General features: G+C 42.0%; 1 protein-coding gene across 1 annotated transcript; it reads left to right on the top strand.

Annotated features, from left to right (window-relative positions):
- Positions 1–283: 283 nt before the first annotated feature.
- LOC111451511 lies at positions 284–1,775 on the top strand. Its single transcript, XM_023091968.1, has one exon. It carries the CDS (start codon positions 385–387, stop codon positions 1,579–1,581), a length of 1,197 nt encoding a protein of 398 aa, XP_022947736.1. The 5' UTR covers positions 284–384; the 3' UTR covers positions 1,582–1,775.
- The last annotated feature ends 514 nt before the right edge of the window (positions 1,776–2,289 follow it).

Here is a 2,289-nt window from a genome sequence, read left to right as displayed (position 1 = left end):
AAAAAAAAAAAAAAAAATCAAATGTTTAATAAATTTACCACCCATTATAATTTTTTCCTTTTTTTTGAAACGCCATTATTTTTCCTAAATAAATTAACTAATAAAACATACTAGACACAGAATGAATACAGCCTAGAATAAATTAAATAAATAAAGATATGAAAAAAGTAATTTAAAAAATAAAAAAATAAAAAAATAAAATCTGAAGTGGGCCCTACTTCCAAAGCATGCTATATAAATAACCACAAAATCACTTTTATACATCAAAACTTCTCTCTTCAAAAAGCACTAATCGTCTTCTTCTTCTTCTTCTTCTTCTTCTTCTTCCTCCTCTCTCTCTCTTACAGTCCGCCCCTGAGTCAATCGCACCTTTACCCATTACCAATGGTCGACGTCGACCGGAGAATGACTGGTCTTAACCCGGCCCACCTCGCCGGCCTCCGCCGTCTTTCCGCCCGTGCTGCCGCTACCTCCACCGCCTCCTCCGCCCCCCTCCGCAACGGCCTCCTCTCCTTCTCCTCTCTTGCCGATGAAGTCCTCACCCATCTACGAAACTCCGGCGTCGACGTTCAACCCGGTCTCTCGGATGCGGAATTTGCCCGAGCTGAGGCCGAGTTCCGCTTCGCCTTTCCTCCTGATCTCCGGGCAGTTCTCTCCGCTGGCCTCCCCGTCGGCCCCGGTTTTCCTGACTGGCGCTCCTCCGGTGCACGCCTCCATCTTCGGTCCTCCCTCGACCTTCCAATCGCTGCAATTTCCTTCCAAATCGCTAGAAACACTCTCTGGTCTCGCTCTTGGGGTCCCAGGCCGGCGGAACCGGAAAAGGCCTTACGGGTTGCGAGAAATTCGCTTAAACGAGCTCCAGTTTTGATACCCATTTTCAACCATTGCTACATTCCCTGCAACCCGCCGTTGGCCGGGAATCCGATCTTCTTTGTCGATGAGAGTCGAGTTCTTTGTTGTGGCTTCGATTTGTCCGATTTTTTCGAACGGGAGTCTCTGTTTCGATGCTCTGCTTCCGATTCCGATTCGGGTCCTCTGTTTTCGAAACAGAGGTCTCTCGCTGAGAAGTCCTTTGGATCGTCCACGAATTTCTCGCGACGGAGCTTAGATTCAGGGGTTGTAAAAACGCCGAGGTGGGTCGAGTTTTGGAGCGACGCCGCCGTGGATCGGCGGCGGAGAAACTCGTCGTCGTCATCGAATTCCTCGCCGGATCGGTTCTTCGAGTTGCCAAGATCCGAAATCCCGAAATGGGTTGGGGAGTATATTGGAGAATTAGGATCAGTTTTGAGATCGGGCGGGTGGAGTGAATCGGAGGTGGCGGAGATGGTGGATGTCTCAGCATCAGGATTCTTCGACGGCGAAATGGTTATGTTGGATAATCAGGCGGTTTTGGATGCTCTGCTTTTGAAAGTAGACCGGTTTTCCGGTTCGTTGAGACGGGCCGGGTGGAGCTCCGAAGAGGTTTCGGAGGCGTTTGGATTCGATTTTCGGCCGGAGAAGGAGAGGAAACCGGCGAAGAAGCTATCAGCGGAATTGGTGGAGCGAATTGGGAAACTGGCTGAGTCGGTTTCCCGGTCATGATACGTGACTGTATTTTTCTCATTTTTAAAACAAAAATATATATATTTTCGAAGTTTAAGGCATTCGATTTCCGAACTGTATTTTACCCTTTTTTCCCCCTCTTCCTCGTTTTAGGTAAAAGGGAAAAAAAAAAAAAAAAGAAAGAAAAAAGGTATATGGAAATTACGAGTTTGTACTATTTGGACAAAGTTTATACAAAAGGATAAAAAATTATTTACTTTTTACTTTTTTTTTCACCGTTAAATTACAAATTACAAATAGTCTCTCATTGATCTATATTTTTAAACTTAGATTAAATTCCATTTATAGTTAAAAATTTAAATTTTGCCTCATACCATTAATATTATTAATGAATATTGTCGTCACATAATTATCAAATAAAATTGAAATACCTTCTTCACATGATTAGCCAATTAAATCTACCTTACCTTTTTGGCCTTAACTTACTAAAAAGAAGAATCCGCCAATCATGATTTATACGATCTAAATAAAGAACATGAACGAGTATCTTTTTAAGTTTATCTCAATTATTTAAGATACATATCTTTCGTAAAAAGATGAGAGCGTTCAAATCTTCAAAATAAATCAAATAAATGGTCACTAAATACTAGTTTATTTATAATTAATTAGAAGATATTATTTGGTTTTATTACGTTGAAATGAAAAACAGCATAGTTTTGCTGAACTAATACGTACACCTACACGTGT

The sequence above is a fragment of the Cucurbita moschata genome, unplaced genomic scaffold (genome assembly GCF_002738365.1).
Source record: "Cucurbita moschata cultivar Rifu unplaced genomic scaffold, Cmos_1.0 Cmo_Scf00013, whole genome shotgun sequence".
In the NCBI taxonomy this organism is placed as follows: domain Eukaryota; kingdom Viridiplantae; phylum Streptophyta; class Magnoliopsida; order Cucurbitales; family Cucurbitaceae; genus Cucurbita; species Cucurbita moschata.
Note: the sequence above shows the minus strand (reverse complement) of the source record. Positions and strands in the feature narration are given on the sequence as shown.

Excerpts from the sequence above, each read along its gene's own strand:
- LOC111451511 (XM_023091968.1), top strand. The coding sequence starts at position 385 with ATGGTCGACGTCGACCGGAGAATGACTGGTCTTAACCCGGCCCACCTC.